The sequence below is a fragment of the Drosophila subpulchrella genome, chromosome X, assembly GCF_014743375.2.
Source record: "Drosophila subpulchrella strain 33 F10 #4 breed RU33 chromosome X, RU_Dsub_v1.1 Primary Assembly, whole genome shotgun sequence".
Taxonomy (NCBI): Eukaryota; Metazoa; Arthropoda; class Insecta; order Diptera; family Drosophilidae; genus Drosophila; species Drosophila subpulchrella.
Genome location: NC_050613.1, coordinates 3,658,190 through 3,680,321, shown reverse-complemented (window position 1 = coordinate 3,680,321; position 22,132 = coordinate 3,658,190). Strand labels below are relative to the sequence as shown.

Here is a 22,132-nt window from a genome sequence, read left to right as displayed (position 1 = left end):
TTTCAATCCTGCTAACACTTTGGCGGAGCTATGGAGTTATGGGGTTATTGGTTTTTTGTACATAGGTTTTGCATAGGCAACTAGAGGTGAGCAAAAGTGGGGTCTTTGTCGGGTGTTTGGTGCTTAAACGTATTGTTCGACATATTTGCCCAATGTTGATGATCCGTCACTAGACAAATAAATACAAACAGCTGTTCTGACACAGCAATTATAAAATGTCATGACAGGGGGGTTTAGGCGGTTTAACCACCCCTTGATGATCTTGGTCACCGAGATGAATTGGTCAAAAAAATTAATATTGATTAAACAAAATAAGTTTATCTTATTAATATTATTAAGTATTTATAGGAATTGAATAAAATAAATTATGACAACTCCACCTAAAAAATGTCTGTTGTCGTAAGATGAAGGTACGAATGCATTTGCACATTTCATTAATAAATTAGTTTAAATTTATTTAATTGGTAGATTTCTGATTCGTGCGATTAAACGCGGTCGCAGACCTCCGCGAGGAAATCATTAATAAACCAATTGCTGGCCCTCCGTACTCACATCAAATCAAACAACACCTGACATAAACCGATAAATGGGATCAACCCAGTGTGAACACTTTTTTGGAGTAGTCGGGTTATTGGCTCACTCGATAGGTAACGCTACATGATGTGACCAGGCTATTAGGGAGCTACATGTATGTGTGTACTTATCGATGTTCCCTGCGCAAACGATAGTTTCGCGGGTTTCGTGCAACGCAATGCAAATTAGTCACTATCGCCGGCTGTTATGAACAATACACGGGAGATTTTGACCTTCCAGTTTGGAACATACGCGAATTATGTGGGCGCCCACTTCTGGAACCAACAGGTAAGTTTTAGCACCCACCTGCCTGCCGGAGATGACCAAAAATCCGCTTTTCCAGGAGGCCAGCTTCAGGTATGGAGACGAAAGCGACCAGGTGGCCGAGGAGCAGCTGCCCAACAATGATGTTCTGTACCGTGAGGGACTGAATGCCCTCAATCGCACCACCTACACACCGCGCCTTCTGTCCGTGGACTTGGCCGGAAATCTGGGACACCTTCCGGTCACGGGCGAGCTGTACGGCAACTTTGTGCAACGCGATGAGGAGCTGCTGCCGCTGGGCACGGGCGAGGAACTGCAGCACGCTCGACAGCAGGCGGAGGAGAGCGGGGTATCCGCGCAGCGTCTGGACGTGCACGAGAAGCCGCCGGCTGTACTTTCCGAGTACCAGAGAGATTTGCTGAAAAATTCCGTGGCGCCTGAAAAGAACTACCAGCTGGCGGAGACTGCAAACAGTTGGGCGGACTTTCTTTATGCCCGGTACCATCCACGGACCCTGAATGTCTTGCCGGGGTTGGTCAGGGATCCGACTGTCCAAGCACTGGGCTCCTACTCCGCCGGAACGGAACTGTGGCAGGAAGTCGCCTTCAACGAGGAGTTCTGCGATCGCATCCGCTTGTATGTGGAGGAGTGCGACGGCCTGCAGGGCTTTCATGTGATCTTTGACATTGACGATGGCTTTGGAGGGCTGGCCGGAAAGTGTATGGAGCACCTGAACGACGAATACAGTCGGGCTAGCTTTGTGTTGCCGCTGTACTATCCAAGGGTCACCAGTTATGCTCAAGCGGGTGAGTAATGCGGCTTTTAGGCAAGGCGACCTTGTGAACATTCTTTTTCTCCCAGATCCCCGCCTGTCGCACAGCATTCGAGTAGTAAACAGTGTGATGAGCTACCACAATCTCAGCGAGCAAGCCACGATGTTCACGCCACTGTCCACGCTGGAGAGCATCTGGCGGAATAATAATCTCAAATCGCGCATACTGCCGGGACTCCAGTGGCAGGCAGATAATCTCTACCAAACATCGGCGCTGCTTGCTGCCTTTTTGGACACCGCCACCTTGGGTTACCGCCTGCGGCAAACGCCCGAGTCGTTGTTACGCTTCTGCGAGCGTGTTTCTCCTTCGGGACGGAGGATGACTGCCGCAGGAATGGCTTTGCCATTTGGATTAAAAGAGGGGCAGGATCTTATAGAGTTTCTAGACCAGAGCGGAGACCATGCGCTGCTCACACAATTTACGCCGGGCTGCGAACCGGGCACCTCCTATGTAATGCAATCGGTGACGGCTCGTGGCATTCCCGCCAATCGTTTGAAGCGCCCCAGGGAAAAGGCCGGCCAACAACAGCAAATGGCTGCCTATGGCTGCGATAGTGTCTCCCATATGCTGCAGCTGTACTACCAGTGCAGCTATCATGGCAGTATCAGCAATGCTGCATCCACCCCATTGCCGCTGAAGACGCAGTTGCCCTTTCCTTACGAGATGTTTAGAGGAAACATCTCTAGTGATGGCTTCCAATTGCTTGGAGGTGCGGAACGTGAGTTGGGTACGCGTGTTGATTCAGCACCCATACTGGCCGCACTGCAGAACTCCACCAAGCTGGGCGAGCACCTGGATAACCTGCACGCCCAGACGCATCGCGTGCAGCTTCCGAAGTTGAAAGCGTACTCCAATTCTGGCTTGGAGCGGGATGATTACGAAACAGCGCTGGATCAGTTGCTCGAGTTCCGTGACCTCTACACAGATTCGCAGTATCTTTAGAATGTGGGAATCCACTGGTCTGGAGGAACACGATTTTGTGATAAGCCTTAGGATAATAAAACACCCTATTGTTTTTGGACACTAAGTAAATTCCAGTTCTTTAGTAATATCCGATTCAAATATTTAATTACATGCATACATTATTGTTCTTTTTAAATGGTGAAATCTGTGTTTCCCAATTTTTTAGAAGTGAGTTCTGTTGACCTAAAAGCACTCCGACCTTTTGAAAATATATTTTTATGTCCTCGCGTTTTCTATAATTTTATTTACAAGTTCCCTATACATTCAGCATCAAGTCGTTAGAATGCGATACGTTTTCATACACTTTTAATACAATTTTTTTAAAATAATTTTTTGGCCAAAAATCTGTAATTTCTTTCCTGGGATAGTTAGAAGGATGCAGTTTTTTGCGTTTTTCTCTTAAAAGATTGAACTTTTCAACGAACTAAAAGTAAAATTTATTGGAATTTTATATGGTATAGATAATCCAAGCCAAAATCTGAAAATGTTACGTACTTTTCGGTTTTTTTATTTAAAAAAAAATAACTAGAAGACGCACTCAATCCAATTTCATACACGATTAAGTATGAGGGAAAACAAATTAAAATAAATTAACACCACTATAAAATATTACGTCGTTTAAGATTTATGAACCGTTTCGGAGGCTCCCACTTCAACGTTTATTTAATAATCGACCTAACAAAATGTTCTATTTTTTCTTGTTATCTCTTTAGATTCTTATAATCAAATTATTAGAAAAAAATTGTTTGTAAAATATTGTTTTAATTTGTTTAATGTTAATTTGACATATTCTGAAGTCATCACAAAAGAATGCTACATTTATATTTGAATAATATATTTTAGTTCTCATCCGAAGGAAGTACAAGAAATTCAGCATACCTTTAGGCATACTTAAGTCCTCCCTTATGAATGACAGAAATTGTGAAAATTTTTTATAGAAGAGCCAAAAAAGTTGATATTTCTCTTTTCGATATTACATTCAATAGTTTGGTTTCAGAAATAAAAGAATCGGGAATGAATAAAAAAAAAAGAATTTAATATGTTAGGTAAACTAAAATCAAATATTGGTGCGCGAAACGTACTTTAAAACCCGAAGAAAAAAATTCGGCATTCTTTTGGGCATTCTTATTACTAAGCTCAACAAAATGGTTCGACTTTATATTAAGCCTTCAATTAAAACTAAAATTACTGAAAACTAAGGCAAAACCGCATCGAGACTGCGATGAGCGATTTTAGTAAATTAATCAAAGAATTTGTTTTTGATATAATGACTCCATTTGGGGATGGCACTCAAAAGCACTCGAAAAGCAAAGTACTAATTTGCTAAAAAAGCAGTAAAAATCAACGAAAAAATTTATTTAAGGAAAAAAGTAACATATACCAGCTATTTAATATTGTTTACTTGTTGAAAATAATGCCTTCTGTGAAGAAGTCGAACAGCTACATCAGCATCTTTGAATTCTAGATTTTTTTTTCATTTCCATCAATATTTAATGAATTTTTATACCCGTTACTCGTAGAGTAATTATACCCGTTACTCGTAGAGTAAAAGGGTATACTAGATTCGTCGGAAAGTATGTAACAGGCAGAAGGAAGCGTTTCCGACCCCATAAAGTATATATATTCTTGATCGGGATCACTAGCCGAGTCGATCTAGCCATGTCCGTCTGTCCGTCTGTCTGTCTGTCCGGATGAACGCTGAGATCTCGGAAACTATAAGAGCTAGGCTATTGAGATTTGGCGTGCAGATTTCTGAGCTTCTTACGCAGCGCAGGTTTGTTTCAGTAGAGTGCCACGCCCACTCTAACGCCCACAAACCGCTCAAAACTGTGGTTTCTACAATTTTGATGCTAGAATACAAATTTTAACTGAAATGTGTTGTTCTCATCAATACCTATCGATTGACAAAAAAAAAGTTTGCCACGCCCACTTTAACGCCCACAAACCACCCACAAACTTTAAAAAATCGTAAGTATGAACATGGATATCTCGGAAACTATCAAAGATAGAGAATTGGGATCTCAGTTTTAGATTCCGTAGCCTTGTACGCAGCCCAAGATTGTTACGCGAATATGGCACGCCCACTCTTACGCCCACAAACCGCCCAAACCTAAGACGCCCACAATTTTTATGCTAGATACAAAATTTTAACTGAAATGTATTGGTCTCGTCAATACCTATCGATTGACCCAAAAAAAAGTTGGCCACGCCCACTCTAACGCCCATAACGCTTAAATCTGTCTTCCGCCGGTAGGTGGCGCATTTTAATCTCGCTTTGCTGCTAGCATATCTCCATTTCCCTTTGGTCGCTTTAGCTGAGTAACAGGTATCTGATAGTCGAGGCACTCGACTATAGCATTCTTCCTAGTTTTTTTATGGATTCTTATACCGATTCGTGTGGTTTTGGTACCAATTACTAAAAGGTAATGGATGAACGGACAATTATAGGCTTGGAAAAGAAAAGCACTGTGGACGGCAGTCCACGTAATGCCGAAGAGCACCAGGCGAGTGCGAAGACTTCTATAAATAGCAGCTGAATTGAAAATCTGCAGTAATGGTACGATCATATGGACACGCTGCAATACAATACAAAAATGTTTAAAAATTTTGATGAAGCGGGCAGACTAAAAACATTTTAGGTAGTGTATTTATATAGTCGAATGTGCAAGCATGTTTGCGATCGTCACGACCCCTCGTCGTCCACATTTTCGAACAATCTTATACCCGTTACTCGTAGAGTAAAAGGGTATACAAGATTCGTCGGAAAGTATGTAACAGGCAGAAGGAAGCGCTTCCGACACCATAAAGTATATATATTCTTGATCAGGATCACTAGACGAGTCGATATAGCCATGTCCGTCTGTCCGTCTGTCTGTCTGTCCGGATGAACGCTGAGATCTCGGAAACTATAAGAGCTAGGCTATTGAGATTTGGCGTGCAGATTCCTGAGCTTCTTACGCAGCGCAAGTTTGTTTCAGCAGAGTGCCACGCCCACTCTAACGCCCACAAACCGCCCAAAATTGTGGCTCCTACAGTTTTGATGCTAGAGAAAAAATTTTAACTGAAATGTATTGCTCTCGTCAATACCTATCGATTGACCCAAAAAGTTTGCCACGCCTACTTTAACGCCCACAAACCGCCCACAAACTTCAAAAAACCGTAAATATGAACGTGGATATCTCGAAAACCATCAAAGATAGAGAATTGGGATTTTAGATTGAGATTCCGTAGCCTTGTACGCAGCGCAAGTTTTTTATGCGAACTTCAGCTTCAATGGTATACTGGTTGGATGTTGTTGCATTGCATCTTACCGCAAAGACTCTGTGATAGAGGTACGACTCATGTAACTTATGAGTGTTTTCTGGCAGTAATGTTATGATTGTATGCATAAGGCCTTCAAGCTAAACTCGTTTAAATGATTGGGAGATATCGAGGAGTATCGCACCGCACAATATTCAATAATTTCTGATGTTATCCGGTTGACCTGCTTGATGGTTCCGTGTCTTTCCCGAAACCCGAAATGACGTGCCGGGATTACATTGTGGGCTTTTAGATACGGTGTTATGCGCGTGAGAAGACATTTTTCTAATAACTTGGACAGGCACGTTCTTAAACTTATTGGTCTGTACGATGAGGGAATTGTGTGGTTATTTCCCAGGCTTTGGTATCATTTTAACAATACCCCTTTTCCATTTTTTTGGGAAGTACCCAAGTTTTGTGATCCCGTTAAATAGTTTGCATATAAAATCCACTGCACAGTTTGAAAGTTCAATTATCATTTTTGTTTTTCCCGTACAAGATTCAAGTCTTTCTTGGTGTTGAGCTGTGGGGTTAGATCAATGTGGGAACTTACGTACTTCTTGTACTTTAGCCAGTTAGTTCTTCCGACGTCAGCCTGTAGAAGAGTTATTAACACCGGTGAGTGGTCCGATGATATGTCCGATAGAGATTTCGAGCGTATTAGATTTCTTGGGATGTTCTTTATCACAGCGATGTCAATTAAGTCCGGAACTTATCTGGGGTCAGGCGGCCAGCATGTAGGGCTGCCAGGAGAGACATAGTCAAGTGTGTAGCACAAGTTTAGGATTGCTTTATTTAGTTGCCTTCTTTTGGGGGTTACGAGTCGTGAGCTCCAGTGCGTGTGCTTTGGATTGTAGTCTCCTCCCGCTATAAAGCGATGTGAATTGTAGAAGTCCAAGAATTGCCCTTCCGTTATTGTAAATCGCGGTGGGCAGTAGATTGCGGCGAAACTAATACTGTCGTTCCCTGATTCTAATATTATAGATGTAGCTTGCAAATAATTTGTTGCAGACCTCTGGGGAAAGTGGTGTTTGATGCGTTCCCTGCCTAAGATTCCGGTTCCGCCGTGAGCCTTACCATCTGGATGATCTGAGCAATACGAAGTGTATCCTTTTATTTGAAAAATATATTCACTTGTAAGGTGTGTTTCTGCCAGCAGCATTACGTCTATGTGGTTTTCAATGAAGAATTGAGATATTTCAAGCTTGTGCCGTGACACGCCGGTGGCATTCCACATAGATATTCGAAGGCAAGACATCGATTATTTAGATTATTGGGATGCGAGCATCTTTATTAGAATGTTTTGACTTTGCGTAAGGTTTTGTATTGTTGTTTTCATGAAGGACATACAAACTTTGTTGTAAGGTTAACAACACGGCTTCGATATTATTTGGTCGGATTTTCTAGTAATGTTTTCAGGGCACTGGCGTATGTTAGTCCCCCATTTCTGTTTATAGGGCCAAATGAAGATCTGGCTGCTTTCCCAAAGAAAATGTCAGATGTGGCTTGAAATTGCACGTACTTCTTTTTGGGAGCGTGCAGATTTTGCTCGTTAAAGCCGATTCATCAGCTCCTTATTGGCTGGGCAGCATCTGTAGTTTGCGGTTTGGATTTTTGCACAGATATCGCATTTTTTCGTTTTTGGGTCCCTTATGTAATTTGGTGGGGGCTGTGACTTTTTCTGGACCGCTTGTTCAGGTTCGGATTGAATTTTTTCAACATCCGACAATAGGGCGAATCTGTTGATTTGATATGCCCCTGATTGTTCTCTGCCTTTGTTGGGGCAGTTTATTTTCGGTTTATTTCCGACCATTTTATTTTGTGGGCTAAGCTTTCGCTTGATTTGGATGTAACGATCCATGCCAGTCTGTATAGCCGGATCTGCTTTTTTTATAGCCGATATTGGCCCGAGTACTTACAATTGGTTTTGCATCTTTAATCGGAGCTGCAGAAGTTGACAAAGCTGTTGGTGACCTTTGATGTTGTGTTGCAGTTGCTGCGGTTGCAGAAATTAACGAGGTCAATGCGCTCTTTGCTGGTGAGCTATGACTCGAAACTGGAGGTGGTGTTCTACACTGCAAGCTCCATGAAGTGGGAGTTGGGGTAAGAACAAGACCTCTCTCTTTCACTGTTAGTGTTCAGTAGGGCTGAGTTGCTCTTTAAAGAAGTTTTTTTCTACTTCTATATCACTGGTTGAGAAATATGAGAGATAACCGTTTGTCTGGATTTCTGGTTTATTATGTGGATCGCCGCTCATCGGGCTAAGTATTATTCGTGGCACTTCCTATTTATAATAATTTGGCACTTATACCCTTGCAGAGGGTATATTGATTTCAGTCAGAAGTTTGCAACGCAGTGAAGGAGGCGTTTCCGACCCCATAAATATATCAGCATCACTAGACGAGTCGATCTAGCCTTGTCCGTCTGTCCGTCTGTCCGTCCGGCCGGATGAACGCTGAGATCTCGGAAACTAGAGCTAGGCTATTGGGTTTTGGCATGCAGATTCCTGAGCTTCTTACGCAGCGCAAGTTTGTTTCAGCAGAGTGCCACGCCCACACCAACTGTGGCTCCTACAGTTTTGATGCTAGAATAAAAATTTTAACTGAAATGTATTGTTCTCATCAATACCTATCGATTGACCCAAAAAAAAGTTTGCCACGCCCACTCTAACGCCCATAACGCTTACATCTGTCTACCGCCGGTAGGTGGCGCATTTCAATCTCGCTTTGCTGCTTGCATATCTCCATTTCCCTTTGGTCCCTTTAGCTGAGTAAGGGGTATCTGATAGTCGAGGTACTCGACTTTAGCGTTCTTCCTTGTTTTAAATTTAATAATTATAACTGCAAGGGTATACAAACTTCGGCTTGCCGAAGTTAACTTCCTTTCTTGTTTTTTTTGATTTCTAAAAAACGGCTTTAACGATTTTGGGTTGATCCTAAAAGTGGATAGTCCTTGAGACTTGTCAACTTTAAGCATTCGACACGTTGTTTTAAAAAGTCACATTTTAAAGCTATTAATCAACAAGAATGGCCTCATTTACCAGTTCAGAACATCTAACACTGCCTGAAAATTGAACTTTTCTTATACCCGTTATTCGTTGAGTAAAAGGATATACTAGAGTCGTCGGAAAGTATGTAAGAGGCAGAAGGAAGCGTTTCCGACCCCATAAAGTGTATATATTCTTGATCAGGATCACTAGCCGAGTCGATCTAGCCATATCCGTCTGTCCGTATGAACGCTGAGATCTCGGAAACTATAAGAGCTAGGCTATTGGGAATTGGCATGCAGATTCCTAAGCTTCTTGCGCAGCGCAAGTTTGTTTCAGCAGAGTGCCACGCCCACTCTAACGCCCACAAACCGCCCAAAACTGTGGCTCCTACAGTTTTGATGCTAGAATATGTAACTGAAGTGTATTGTTCTCATCAATACCTATCAATTGACCTAAAAAAAAATTTGCCCCGCCCACTTTAACGCCCACAAACCGCCCACAAACCGCCCACAAACTTCAAAAAATCGTAAGTATGAACGCGGATATCTCGGAAACTATTAAAGATAGAGAATTGGGATTTCAGATTTAGATTCCGTAGCTTTGTTCGCAGCGCAAGTTTCTTACGCGAATATGCCACGCCCACTCTAAGGCCCACAAGCCGCCCAAACCTGTGGCGCCCACAATTTTCATGCTAGATAAAAACGGTGCAATTCAATATACCTTAGTTTTCCTCATTCGACACGTAAAAAATTTAGAAAGTGTATTTATTTAGTAGATCGTATAATACATTTTCGTCACAAAAGTTGATATCAGAACTTGTTTTTGTTGAAGGTGCGATCGGCACTAGATTTTTACCTCGTTAAGAGGTGTTTTTGTTTGATTAAATGGTCCTATTTCAACAATTTTTGGCATGAAGATAGTTATTGATAATCAAAACAAAATTACACTTTTACAAAATATTAAAAAATGTGGGCGCTGAATGCACACTTCGCAAGCGGTATGGGTGTTTGTGGGCGTGGCATTCTGCTAAAATAAACTTGCGCTGCGCAAGAGCCTCAATAATCTGGTTGCCTAATCGCAACTTGCTAGCTTTATAGTTTCCGTGATCGCAGCGGTCATAGATCGACTCGATTTGTGATCCTGATCAAGAATATATATACATTATACACAGAGAGAATTATTCAAGTAATTTGCACTCAAATTGAGTATTTTTGTACTCAAAAATTCAGCATGAACAAAAATTCTCACATTGAGTGCAAAATACTCACTTTCAGTACAAATTTCTCAAAAAATTTGTACCTAAATTGAGTACATTTGTGCTCTTTTTTGAACAATTTTCCTCAATATGAGTACAAACTGCACTCATTTTAAGAAATAATTTAGCTTGAATTTTGGAAACGAGTATCCCCTTTTCTCATACTGAGAAATTTCCAGCGCTCAAAATGAGAAACAAGTTCTTGATAGTGAACTTCTAAATTCTCAAATGAAGAACTTTTGCACTTAAACCCGCGCCACCCATTCCCAGAAATAGGGTAAAATATTTTTTTTATTTTATTTTGTAATACAGTTATATATATACATGTTCCGTGTTCTAGGTTATTATTTTTTTGCTTAGCTGTCTGGTCTAGCGAAGAGCAAAGAGGCTGAAATAGAAAACTTTATTGTTAGCAAATATTGTAAATATATATGCATATATATGAAACAATAAAATTAGAATGTTATTAAATGTACATTTAATATTATATTTAATTATGTGTATGTATGTATGTACAATGTACGTAGAAACTAACTAAACTAGACTGCTTCACGCCACTTACAATCACACATACAAACATATTAATGTGCACGCTTTGGCAATATTTTTGCAATGTTTGGTTACTGTATCATTGTTTAGCACATTATAAATACAGTTTAAATTAAAAAACTTACCCTCGAGGAACGGAAGGGTCGCACGAATGTCCAATTCACTAAAATAGTTTTTTAGCTTCGAGTTACGCGCACGTCTTCACTTTGCTAAATCACACGGCAAATGACAGTCACACAAATGCAGCGCGCACCACTTTACACACCTATTAATGAGAGAGAGACAACCATACACGCAACGAACTAAAGGCCGCTCATCTCTTGTCTCGTTCGCAGAACGGAATTCTCTAGAATTCCTTATGAGAATTCGCAACTCATCTTTGAGTTTATCGGTTACTCATAATGAGAATATTAATTCTCAAGTTGGAAATTTAAGAACACATTTCCTCAAACCTAGAATTTTGCGATCAATTCAAGTCCTTTTTCTTAAAATGAGTGCAGCTTTTCTCAACATGAGCTTTTTCCACAAATTTTGTACTTAAATTGAGTACATCCTCAAATTGAGAATACAAATACTCAATTTCAGAACGTCATAATTTTCTCTGTGTAGGGTTGGAAACTCTACCTTCTACCTGTTACATACTTTCCGACGAATCTGATATATCCGTTTACTCTACAAGTAACGGGTATAGACACCGAATGATTCTAGTGGTCCCTGATTTGAATGCATAAATTAAAAAGTGATAAATTTCAATTGAATAGCTTTAAGAAGGTCCTTTTACAACGGTCCTGTACCCTCTGACTTCGAAGGTGTCAGGTTGGTTAGGCTTCTCTCGGAGCGGAAGTTGTTGAGGCCCCACCTGCGGCACTTCATGATTGGCTGCCTCGGAAGCGGCTTTGAAATTTTCCGCGTTTCCAGAAAAGCGAGTTAAGGCGAAAACAAAACAAAAATATTTTTGTCTGGGTAGAGCGATTTAAAAAGAAACGATTTTAAAATGTAAGTCCTAACAACGAAGATGACGACGTGGACGTGCTCAAGGAAATCGTTGAATTTTTATTTGCTGGCAATCAATTTTTATACCTTATACTTAGGGAGCATATATATTTATTGAAAGCAATAGGGTTCGTAGAATAAAATTGTGGAGATTCAAGTTGACAACTATTTTTTATTTAGTTTTTATAATTTCGAAGAATAGTTATTAGCAATGAAAGACAGTCACTTACCCTAAATTATTACTTCACTTTTAAAGCCACTGGGTGTCCATGTGTCGCTATCGTTTGATTTATCACGTCTGATTTGCTGTCTTCGCAGTACGCCCAAATGCCCCTTTTTGACCGCTTCACCTTTCCGCAACATCTACGTGCTGCCACTTGCCGCTTTGTTTAACCTTAACCCTTGCGGATACGGATCGGGAGTTGGCCCGCCTAATTTATACGGAAATTTATTGCCAATAAAGCGGCAGTAATTGAAATCTCAACGGGAGTAAATCACAATTTTATGGACTGCTAACGGGCGGCGACTAGGTGGCCCGTATTTGGACTTGGAGATGGGGTTTAATAATTTGGGTGAGTGTTTTTTAGCATCTACTTTGTTGTGCAAATTAAATTTCAATTTGATTGGCACAGCTCCTTTAATATTCTACCAAATTGTTATTCTAGGTCCTTAAAGAAGCTGCTGCTTACTAGCTTCTTCTAGTGCTTCCAGGAAAAAAGGACCAAACCCGAAATTAAAATTACGCCAACGACTTTAATCGAATATGTGCGTGGAATTCGAAATGCCAAATTGAATAGGCAGCCAAGCTAGTGGAGTGTACATATTTCGTATATTGTTTTTTGCAGTTTTTAATTTCGTTTTCATTTTCGTTTCGGTCTGCATCTGAATCAGTAAGAATCCTTGCATTAGCATGCAGTCCTGTCACTAGACTTATATATTTATGTTTTATTTATGTGAGTTGGAAGTCCAAGCCCCTGATGGCCGTAGGACATTTTCTTAAAAATTATGCTGACTTATCTGTAGTAAGCTTTTGGCCTCTCTGTGTTCCCTTCACCGTTTAAAATCACACTTAATGGTGCACGTGCACTCGCTGCTTTGGTTTGAACCGTGTTATCGCTATTGCTCATAAAAAACAAAATAGTGAAGGAATCAAACAAATGAATACTCAAGAAGTCTAGATATAATCACTGGCAAAGTCACTCAGGGGAGTGGCCAGGTCTATGGGGGTGTCACAGAAATCTCTTCTTGAATTGATGCTTTTCTCTGAAATTCGCTCTAATAGATTATAATAAAATACCAGTTCGTAAAAAAGATTCATTAAAATTCAGTTTTTTGTGTCTTAAAGTACACAATGTGTTGGAACGAAAAAGGTTAAAATAGGATTTAATACTCTAAGAATCCACATTTAAAGAAGAGAAAACGCCATAGTCGACGGCCTCGACTATAAGATACCCGTTACTTAGCTAACAATAAAGCGACCCCTTTCGTTCATTCCTACACAGAGAAAATTATGACGTTCTGAAATTGAGTATTTGTATTCTCAATTTGAGGATGTACTTAATTTAAGTACAAAATTTGTGGAAAAAGCTCATGTTGAGAAAAGCTGCACTCATTTTAAGAAAAAGGACTTGAATTAATCGCAAAATTCTAGGTTTGAGGAAATGTGTTCTTAAATTTCCAACTTGAGAATTAATATTCTCATTATGAGTAACCGATAAACTCAAAAATGAGTTGCGAGTTCTCATAAGGAATTCTAGAGAATTCCGTTCTGCGAACGAGACGAGAGATGAGCGGCCTTTAGTTCGTTGCGTATATGGTTGTCTCTCTCTCACTAATGGGTGTGTAAAGTGGTGCGCGCTGCATTTGTGTGACTGTCATTTGCCGTGTGATTTAGCAAAGTGAAGACGTGCGCGTAACTCAAAGCTAAACCACTATTTTAGTGAAATGGACATTCGTGCGAGGGTAAGTTTTTTAATTTAAACTGTGTTTATAATGTGCTAAACAATGATACAGTAACCAAACACTGCAAAAATATTGCCAAAGCGTGTACATTAATATGTTTGTATGTGTGATTGTAAGTGGCGTGAAGCAGTCTAGTTTAGTTAGTTTCTACGTACATTGTACATACATACATGCACATATAATTAAATATAATATTAAATGTACATTTAATAACATTCTAATTTTATTGTTTCATATATATGCATAAATATTTACAATATTTGCTAACAATAACGTTTTCTATTTTAGCCTCTTTGCTCTTCGCTAGACCAGACAGCTAAGGGAAAAAATAATAACCAGAACACGGAACATGTATATATATAACTGTATTACAAAATAAAATAAAAAAAATATTTTACCCTTTCTTCTGGGAATGGGTGGCGCGGGATTAAGTGCAAAAGTTCTTCATTTGAGAATTTAGAAGTTCACTATCAAGAACTTGTTTCTCATTTTGAGCGCTGGAAATTTCTCAGTATGAGAAAAGGGGATACTCGTTTCCAAAATTCAAGCTAAAATGTTTCTTAAAATGAGTGCAGTTTGTACTCATATTGAGGAAAATTGTTCAAAAAAGAGCACAAATGTACTCAATTTAAATACAAATTTTTTGAGAAATTTGTACTGAAAGTGAGTATTTTGCACTCAATGTGAGAATTTTTGTTCATGCTGAATTTTTGAGTACAAAAATACTCAATTTGAGTGCACATTACTTGAATGATTCTCTCTGTGTATCGGCTGTTCACGAGATTTCACCAACTAGCCGCATAATGTGAAACTTAGGTGGCGCTAGTGAAATTTCGTAAGCAGCCGATATTCTGAATGAATACATCACCATCCCCCTAGCTTTTTATTGAGTTTGCTAATTATTATACCCGTTACTCGTAGAGCAAAAGGGTATCCTACATTCGTCGGAAAGTATTAAGAATAATAAGAATATATATATTTTATGAAGTCGGAAACGCTTTCTTCTACATAATTTCCGAGCGCTATAGTCGAGAGACAGACAGGTTTTAGCGTTATAGTGGGCGTGGCAAATTTTTATACCCGTTACTCGTAGAGTAAAAGGGTATACTAGATTCGTCGGAAAGTATGTAACAGGCAGAAGGAAGCGTTTCCGACCCCATAAAGTATATATATTCTTGATCAGGATCACTAGCCGAGTCGATCTAGCCATGTCCGTCTGTCCGTCTGTCCGGATGAACGCTGAGATCTTGGAAACTATGAGAGCTAGGCTATTGAGATTTGGCGAGCAGATTCCTGAGCTTCTTACGCAGCGCAAGTTTGTTTCAGTAGAGTGCCACGCCCACTCTAACGCCCACAAACCGCCCAAAACTGTGGCTTCTACAGTTTTGATGCTAGAGTAAAAATTTAAACTGAAATGAATTGTTCTCATCAATACCTATCGATTGACCCAAAAAAAAGTTTGCCACGCCCACTTTAACGCCCACAAACCGCCTACAAACTTCAAAAAATCGTAAATATGAACGCGGATATCTCGGAAACTATCAAAGATAGAGTATTGGGATTTCAGATTTAGATTCCGTAGCCTTGTACGCAGCGCAAGTTTGTTATGCGAATATGCCACGCCCACTCTAACGCCCACAAACCGCCCAAGCCTGTGGCGCCCACAATTTTTATGCTAGATTAAAAATTTTAACTGAAATGTATTGGTCTCGTCAATGCCTATCGATTGATCCAAAAAAAAATTTGCCACGCCTACCCTAACGCCCACAATGCTTAAATCTGTCTTCCGCCGGTAGGTGGCGCATTTAAATCTCGCTTTGCTGCTTGCATATCTCCATTTCCCTTTGGTCCCTTTAGCTGAGTAACGGGTATCTGATAGTCGAGGTACTCGACTATAGCGTTCTTCCTTGTTTTTAGATCAATCGATTGGTATTGACGAAACCAATATATATATCAGCTAACATTTTTTTTCTAGCACTAAAACTGTAGGATCTACAGTTTTGGGCGGCATGTGGGCGTCAGAGTGGGCGTGGCATGTTCGCGTAATAAACTTACACTGCGTACGAAAATAAGGAATCTAAATCTGAACTCTCTGGTTCTTACAGATTACGAGATCACAGCGTTCACACGGACAGGCGGACATGGCTAGATCGACACGGCTAGTGGTGCTGATCATGAATATATATACTTTATGGGGTCGAAAAGCTTCCATCACTGCTTTGCATTCGTCTGACTGAAATCATTGTACCCTTTGCAAGGGTTTGAAAATCAAAATGTAAGTTAATGTACCCCATAAAGTTTTTTTCGCTACATCCTAAACTCTGTCTTTAATTTATCCCTTCGTTTCCAATTAGTTCCTTCAATTACTCAGTTGGTCAGATACTTAAGTGCTTGGTGTGTTCGCCCACGCGGCAGTTGATTTTTAATTTCTGCCCGTTTTAGACCCCGTTTGTAGCCCCATGATCCGCATAACAACTTCTCCCGTATCTGTGGTTCTATTGCCGTCTGGGCACTTCATCATCCAATGCAGCCCCTCGGAAGCGACGGCCGACAGCTCCCACGGTCAAAACAAACTTAACAAAGTTAGCTAAATTTGGCCAAAGGCGTCATTTTAACTGCCGCTTACTACCACCCACTCAACGGGTCTACTTCCCATCGTCCATTTTCCTTTCACTCTGCGCTTCCATGTCGACATTTCAATGCCTTTTTAATCTAGAACAAAAGCAAACTTAATTTGCCACAACATCTGAGATGGCACAGGCAAAGGGACGACAGGCAACAGGCCAAAAGGGGGTTATGAGGGTGGGCAAGATGTACTGAGGAAAAAAGGGGAGTGGTTATTTAGTTTTAATCTTGAATTTTATTTTAATTTAAAGTGCAGTACATTTTCTTAGAATTTCATTTGGAATCTAACGTGGAATCTTAACGTGGTAAAATAATAGTGACGATCGAACCTTCAACATACAAAAGTTTTGATATTAAAGCCTAGTACTCAGATCGGCTAAGAGTTTCGCTAGTCGAAAAATCTTATTCTTTCTAGTGTGACCGAAGTTTTCAAAGTTCACGCGCCATGCATGTGGCATGGTCTTACTGTTGACAAACGGAAAACAAATCAATTGGAGCAATTTAAAAAAGAAGAGTCTGCTGGTGCACAAAGAAATTAAAATTAAAATAAATGAAATTTTCAACGAATGTTTTTATTTAGGTAAATTAGAAGCTTTAGGCTTCCTTCTCGTCCCACGGATGCTTCGCCATCTTTCCCGCGCCATCTGTAGTCCAGCTCCGAGCTGGCCAATAATGGCTGGTAATAGCTCCTCCAGCTGTCCCTTAGCGGGCGACCTTATTTCCTCCTCACTATAGAAGCCGGCGCATCCTCTATCTCCGCCTCCATCACTAGCTGCCAAGTAGCTGGTGAAGGAGGAGACCTCAATGGAGAGCTCGTCGGAGATCGAGCGATGTCCCATGTTCCTTCCCACTGGGGTTCTCTAGTGGATCTTCTCCAGCGCTTCAACTATTCTGCTGATTTGCCCCGTTGTGGTATTGCTTCCTGTCGGTCAAGTCCAACATAATGGGCAACAGCTTGGTTCAGGCGTCCTTTTTTATCTGCACTGACCTCCTTCAGCCGTTTTTCGTCAATTTTTAATTTTTAAATTCCCCACCGCTTCTGCACGAACACCGCCAAAGATCAAATTTCTTATTCTTTGGGCCGCGGCTAACGGCGTTCATCGGAAATTCACTCGCGAAATCTGGTATTTTTTCTGGTATTTCCTTAGCTCATCTGAGTACCGCGCTGAAAAACAGACCCGACGAAAACCTTTAGCCGCCTATTTGCCTCTCGCTCACTCCTATGGTTAGCTCGCGGTTTTCGTCGATGTGAGTACTAGGCATAACTTTTGTGACAAAAAATGATTTAACATGGCTTCATTACATTACATTACGTTTACATTTTCATTTACATTACATTGCACTTACATTACATTACTACACCTCAAAATAAATACACTATCTAAAATTTACTCAATGTACTTTAGCAACAAATTTAGGCTTCTACCAACAGTAACATTTTCTATTGTAGCGTGACGATTCGATTCGACTGTTAGATTGGTGCATCAATCGTTATGATCAGACCATCACTGGAGATTTTCAATTCTGCATCTATAAATAGTAATCGCCTCCGCACACTCCCATGGTGGGCTGCGTCACTACGCGGACTGCCGTCGCAAATCGCACATTTTTTTTACAAAATTTCCCTTTGGTCGTAAATAAAACAGCTAACATGAGCATGAGTGCTCCTTAAGCAGAAGGATTTGTTATACCCGTTACTCGTAGAGTAAAAGGGTATACTCGATTCGTCGGAAAGTATGTAACAGGCAGAAGGAAGCGTTTCCGACCCCATAAAGTATATATATTCTTGATCAGGATCACTAACCGAGTCGATCTAGCCATGTCCGTCTGTCTCTGAGATCTCGGAAACTATAAGAGCTACAATACTGGGATTAAGCATGCAGATTCATGCAAGTAAAGGACCCTAAAACCATAACAGATGTTCCGTTTGAAAAAATCTAATAAGAATTTTTTCATCAAATTGGTTTTTTTCTTGTTTATTCCAATAAGTAAGAAATATTTCGTATACGGAGCTGAAACGAGTTGCACCTTTTTTCGCTTAGTATCTTCCAATTTGGAAGTTCCAAACGGTCATTTTTAGGGCAAAAAGTGTTATATATCAAAAGTTGAGGAATCTCAAGGGCTATATGATTTGAAATTTGAAAAGAAATCGTTTGACTCTATTTTGAGAAAATAGTCAAAAAAGGGGTTTTAAAAAATAACTTTTTGTCATACCTCTAAATGTTTTATATTCAGACAATTTTACTATATAAAGGTTATTTAGCAAATTAAATTATATTTTCAGAGATATATAGCACGTTTCTGTTGCATTAGTTGTTTAGATACTATAAGCATTTTAAATCTGGCTTTTTTTTTAGATTTTCTGCTAAACTAGCGGGTTTTTCGTAGAACAAACGTTTTCTATTTCAAGCTACTTTATACACCCATAGGGTTTCCAAAACCCTAAAACTAAGATGGGATGCATACAAACCCACAAACAAAGGGACAAACATTTTCATTTTGAGAAGACGAAGAAAATCTTGTTTTTTTAATTACTTTTGAACGGGACATCGGATTTCAACAAATGAGGTGTCATTCGACGCGTATTCTCAGTAAAAATAAAACTAGCTTAACTTAAAAATGTAAACCTTGCAGATTTTTTCAGTCTTACCGGGTCGACAACGAACTATTAACCCAGGTTGCGTCAGTTCTTCGGTTTCTAGCAGCCGGGTCGTATCAACTGGGGGTGGCAAGGGATCTTAATGTGAATATATGGAAGGGGCACATTTTCCAAAATTTTTGCACAAAGTGGTGGGAGCGTTTGAATACTTGTGCTCTCAATGCATTTCCACCCAATACATGCCGATTAAGATATATCAATCTAAGCCGTACTTTTATCAACAATTTACTTTTTCAAATGTCATTGCTTGTGTATATTTAAATTATAATACCAGTTAGGGACCCATCTGTATATTAAAATCACAAAGGCTACTTTAGCATAAATGCTGGCCTATGACACTATCGAAGCAAATTTCTTTTGGTATGCAACTTAATATGGAGATACCTTTCATTGACGCCACTCAGCCAGGATCATGTCATGATTTCTTTATCACTGTGAACGGCATTACACGTAGTGGCGAAGCGCGCAAGAGAGCGTGCGAAAACAACTACTACAAGTATATATAGCCGCAGAATTGAAAATCTGCTATTATGGTCCGATCGTAACGAGTGATACACCAATCGAAAGGTATCGCAAAAACTAAGAAGATTGCATACCTTCAAAATATAGATTTGTTTGGGAGAAAAAGCGGTGAAAGTGTAAAAGTAAAAATTTAGAAAATTGGAACTGCTGTATACGGTGGGGATAAAAGCCCCCGGTTGTTTAGCTAGTTTTATTTTTACTGAGAATACGCGTCGAATGACACCTCATTTGTTGCGATCCGATGTCCCGTTCAAAAGTATTTCAAAAAACAAGATTTTCTTCTTCTTCCCAAAATGAAAATGTTTGTCCCTTTGTTTGTGGGTTTGTATGCATCCCATCTTAGTTTTAGGGTTTTGGAAACCTTATGAGTGTATAAAGTAGCTTGAATTAGAAAACGTTTGTTCTACGACTTTTGAAAAAACCCGCTAGTTTAGCGGAAAATCCAAAAATAAAGCCAGATTTAAATTGCTTATCGTATCTAAACAACTATTGCTACAGAAACGTGCTATATATCTCTGAAAAGATAATTTAATTTGCTAAATACCCTTCATATAGTAAAGTTGTCTAAATATAAGCGATTTAGAGTTATGACAAAAAGTTTTTTTTTAAATCCACTTTTTGACTTTTTTCTCAAAATTGAGTCAAACGATCTCTTCTTAAATTTCTAATCATATAGCCCTTGAGATTCCTCAACTTTTGACATATAACACTTTTTGCCCTAAAAATTACCGTTTGGAAGATATTAAGCGATAAAAAGTGAAACTCGTTTCAGCTCCTATACGAAATATTTCATACTTATTGGAATAAACGAGAAAAAACCAATTTGATAAAAAATATTCTTATTAGATTTTTTCAAACGGAAAATCTGTTATGGTTTTAGGGTCCTTTACTTGCATTAAGCAAATTGAAATAGGAAACCTGATCTATTTGTTCTACCACTTTGGAAACACCCGCTAGTTCGGCGGGAAATATAGGAAACGACAGGTTTCTCTTGGAATCTGAAACTATACAGCCCTTGAGATTCCAAACTTGTGCTATTAAAATAGGTAATTGAAGCGATTGAACTTTTTACTAAAAAGTTTAATATTCATGGGGACGACTCCTAGGCATGGTATTGGGGTACTTAAACTCTTGTGCAATAAAAAACTTCTGATATCAAACAAAAACACCTCTTAACGAGGTAGAAAGTAGTGGCTAACGCGCCTTTAACAAAAATTTCCGATACCAACAATTGTGACGAATAATGATATTACATTCGATAAAATAAATAAACTATATTAAATTTATGTATTCGGCACGCTACAACAGAAAATTTACGTGTAATCATAATCATAAATTTAATATAGTTTATTTATTTTATCGAATGTAATATCATTTTTCGTCACAATTTTTGATATCAGACATTTTTGTTAAAGGCGCGTTCGCCACTACTTTTTACCTCGTTAAGAGGTGTTTTTGTTTGATTTGGAACAACAGTCGCACAAGAGAATTTTTTTCAAGAACTAGTAATTCCTTTGTACTAGCAGATTCAGGATATGCTTTAGAACATTTTGTGCTAACTCCTTATCGTAGTCCACAAAATGAAAGTGTGCAACATGTATACAATGTAAAGCACGCAACAGCTCGAAATATTGTTAAGAGGACAATTGGTCTACTAAAAAGTCGATTCCGATACCTTCAGGGAACACTACATTATGATCCTCAATTTGTATGTAAAATTATTAATGTTTGCTGTTTGGTACACAATCTTTGCCGACGACGGAATGCATTAATGCCTGATCTCGGTGAGGAGAATGGCGATATCCACACTTAAGAAGAGAACCATTCAAGAGGATATAACCAATGGTTCTGAAACTCGCGATGAAATAGCTCATAGTTTTTAACGATTTAATTTATTTATATGAATCGTTAAATAAACGTGTAAAATTGATAACATACATAAATATATCACATTTAGTTACAACGCTTCAGTGCGGGCAGTTCATTCTGAAATCGTACTATCTATCTTACTATTATATCATTACTATTACCCTGTTCTAGAATCTTTTGGAGGACTTCTGCCATTTTGGCTTCTATATCCTCCATTTTCTGATAGTGCCGTGACATTGCATCATTTTGGTCCTCAATAGTTTTGTTAAATTTTTATAGCGTCTCCACCACGCGCTGAATGAAATTGTTTTGCTCTGCGCAAGCCTCCTCCAAATTATTAGCATGGGACATTCGAGGTCGTTTAGGATTTCGTTGTCCTGTTGGACTGGACCTAGTTGGATGGATTCCACGATCCACGCATTCAGGATGCTCCCCTTTCTTATCCGCAGGAGGGCCAAAGGCTTTAGCGTCTTTGATGCCTTCGACCATACGAAAAAGTCCGCAGAGACTCTGCATCTGAGATAGAGGTGCAGATAACATGGCTTTTCCGATGTTTTAACAGGCAAGCATCGATAAAACATCGATGTTTTTCCACCTCTAATCTGAATGTGGCATTTGGGTGTGGTGACCGCCTCCGGTTGCTAAAGCGGCGGTCACACCAGGCCTACGTAAAATAACGAATGAATTAAAAAATGTGTGACTATTAAGATTTATAAAAAACCAACCTATTTCCAGCAGGAAATGTCATTCAGTGGTGGCCCAGCCGCATTTAACTC

The 22,132-nt window shown here is 39.6% G+C and overlaps 1 protein-coding gene across 1 annotated transcript; it reads left to right on the top strand.

The window, feature by feature from the left end:
- The first annotated feature begins 728 nt into the window (after positions 1 to 728).
- On the top strand, positions 729 to 2,877 carry LOC119557819 (protein misato). Its single transcript, XM_037870759.1, has 3 exons — positions 729 to 861; positions 917 to 1,643; positions 1,699 to 2,877. Exons 1-3 carry the CDS (start codon positions 781 to 783, stop codon positions 2,610 to 2,612), a joined length of 1,722 nt encoding a protein of 573 aa, XP_037726687.1. The 5' UTR covers positions 729 to 780; the 3' UTR covers positions 2,613 to 2,877.
- Positions 2,878 to 22,132: the final 19,255 nt, after the last annotated feature.